The sequence below is a fragment of the Phaseolus vulgaris genome, chromosome 6 (assembly GCF_051622355.1).
Source record: "Phaseolus vulgaris cultivar YP4 chromosome 6, ASM5162235v1, whole genome shotgun sequence".
In the NCBI taxonomy this organism is placed as follows: Eukaryota; Viridiplantae; Streptophyta; class Magnoliopsida; order Fabales; family Fabaceae; genus Phaseolus; species Phaseolus vulgaris.
In genome coordinates, this window is record NC_143503.1 from 18327006 (window position 1) to 18329378 (window position 2373).

The following is a 2373-nucleotide window of genomic DNA, read 5'->3' on the forward strand; positions in this document are numbered from 1 at the left end:
CCTGCATTGTCATACTTTCAATTTTGGTCAACAAGAGAAAAATCACTATTAGTGGATAAACTTTCTCTTAAAAAAATTATAATAAAATCACATTGGGAATTGAATTAGAGTTTAGTGACTACCCTAGAATATTTTGAAACTGATAATTAATGAGTCAAGCATGACTTTGATATAATTAAACAGAGCATTATACATTAAAAAATTATAATAATTAACCTTCTTCATTTAATTACGATATGTATATTTATAACATAATTCTTTATTAACATTAGTTTACTATAAATTTCAATAAATGATTTGAAAACATTTTACTAACCCAACAGTACTATATCACTTTTCTATTATAAAATTTACCAAACCATAATATTTTTTTCATCAAAGAGACTTTCCTTGAAAACCACCCTCACAAGTCCCTGATTTTTTTAGTTCTCAAGGCGGTTTAGAGAAGCACCCCACTATAAATCCTCCCCACACAAAGTTTTAACCATCCCAACCAAGTTTCTTTCTGCATTTTGGTCACTCAAACTCTCTCACTTCAAAACATATTTCACTTTCCCTCAACCATCTATGGTATCCTTATTTTGTTTCACAAACTAACTTTGACCACCAAACTAGTTTTAATCACAACTTGTCTCTTCCAATAAGTCCCTCATGACTACCAATAAGTCTCTCATGACTCCATCTGCAAGAAGGTCAACTGGAAAAATCCATGGCTCAAAAAACAAGTCAAGGTCCAACTCTCTTCCAATGACTCAATCCACTGATTCTTCTGTGAATGTCTTCACTTTTAACGTGGCTCCCAATAGTGATGTCATGGAGTGTATCTTTGACATTGCTAATCGAGACCAGGTTAGTGTTACTGTGATTAGTGCCTCTGGCAGAATCAATAATGCGACTCTTCAGTCTTCAACCTGCGGTGCACCCAATTTCGTGCTCCATGGACCCTTCACCTTGATCTTCCTCACAGGCTCCTACTTATACAACAATCACTACACCCTTCACCCTGGAGCCACTCCTCCCCTAAACTTATCCTTTGGGATCAACCTCTCCACCAATGGAGGCAAGGTCTTTTGTGGCATTGTCGGTGGTAGCATCATTGCTCGTGAGAATGTCAAGATCACCGTCTCCACCTATAGGAACCCTCATGTTTTAAAGTACACTGTTGAAGGTCAAGATGAGGGTGATAGTCATAATGACGATAATGAAAATCACACCAGTAACAACAAGCTTTATAAGAATAACCCTAGTAATTATAGTGAAAATAGTAATTTTATGGATTTCAACCCAATGAGTTTCGGGGTTTGTGGATGATGAATTACGTGAAAATAACAACATAGGAGTTGAACCCAACAAATAACTAAACACAAACAAGATTTCTAAGTGTTGTGTTTCACTTCTTTATTTGCTTATTTTTATTTAAAGTCCATTGTTGTAGTGTGTTATACGAGTGGTATAAGAAGAGTGTTTTCCACAACACTTCATCATCTTGTGTTTCTTTTTAATGGAGTGAAAAGTTATGTATCACCATGCTTGTTTAGATTTATCTGTTTCTAGTGAATTTGTTTAATAAGTAAATGTATTTTCTTAATCAATTTTTTTTCGTTCATTTAATTTGTTCTTTTGAGAGAATTGAAAGGTCTTCAAAGATTAAGAGTTGGTTATAAGAGAGATGAAATGGGTATTTATTGAGATCTTTATGGAGATTGTGAAGTGTTTTCATAGAAGGAGAAATGGTAATGTAATTGAATAGTGTTTTCATACAAGGAGAATTGGTAATGTGGTAAAAAATAAATAATTAACCATAAATAAGGATAAAAAATATGAGATATATTAAATGAGTATTTACACCGTTAAGTCCATATGAAGGTAGAAACTGAAGCATGTCAATGAATTTCTTTAATTAATCAGTGTCCTTTTTATTTTCTTTCTAATTTGAAGTTAATTTATATTTTTCTTGCATTTGTTTTGTGGCTTTGAGAGGAGAGAAACAGGCTATTAGAATTATCTTCTTGTTCCTTTATATTTACAAACCCCTATTATTATATTATCTAAATCAATTTATTGTCTTTTTTGCATAACTCATACCTTATTTATTATGACCATATTTTTATCAACAAAAAATAAGACACATTTATTATGCTATAAAAATAATGTGATTTAGATAACATATATTTATGCCTATTTATATTTAATGTCGTCGTTCGAAAAAAAGTATTTAATGACATTTGTGGCAAATGAATTAATTTAATTTCTAAAACACAAATTTGAGATCTTATATATTTTATGTCGTGGCTCATCATTTTAATAAGGCGTCTTAAAATTTGTTTGGCATATGTTATAAGTTACACTGATAAATTAGTAATTGATTTTTAT

At 31.4% G+C, this 2373-nt stretch overlaps 1 protein-coding gene across 1 annotated transcript; it reads left to right on the top strand.

Moving 5' to 3' along the window:
• Window positions 1–651: 651 nt before the first annotated feature.
• LOC137833381 (AT-hook motif nuclear-localized protein 20) lies at window positions 652–1311 on the top strand. The gene has a single exon (XM_068641732.2). The coding sequence runs from the start codon at window positions 652–654 to the stop codon at window positions 1309–1311; it is 660 nt and encodes a 219-aa protein (XP_068497833.2).
• The last annotated feature ends 1062 nt before the right edge of the window (window positions 1312–2373 follow it).

Coding starts and splice junctions, on each gene's coding strand:
- LOC137833381 (XM_068641732.2), top strand. CDS start 652: ATGACTACCAATAAGTCTCTCATGACTCCATCTGCAAGAAGGTCAACT.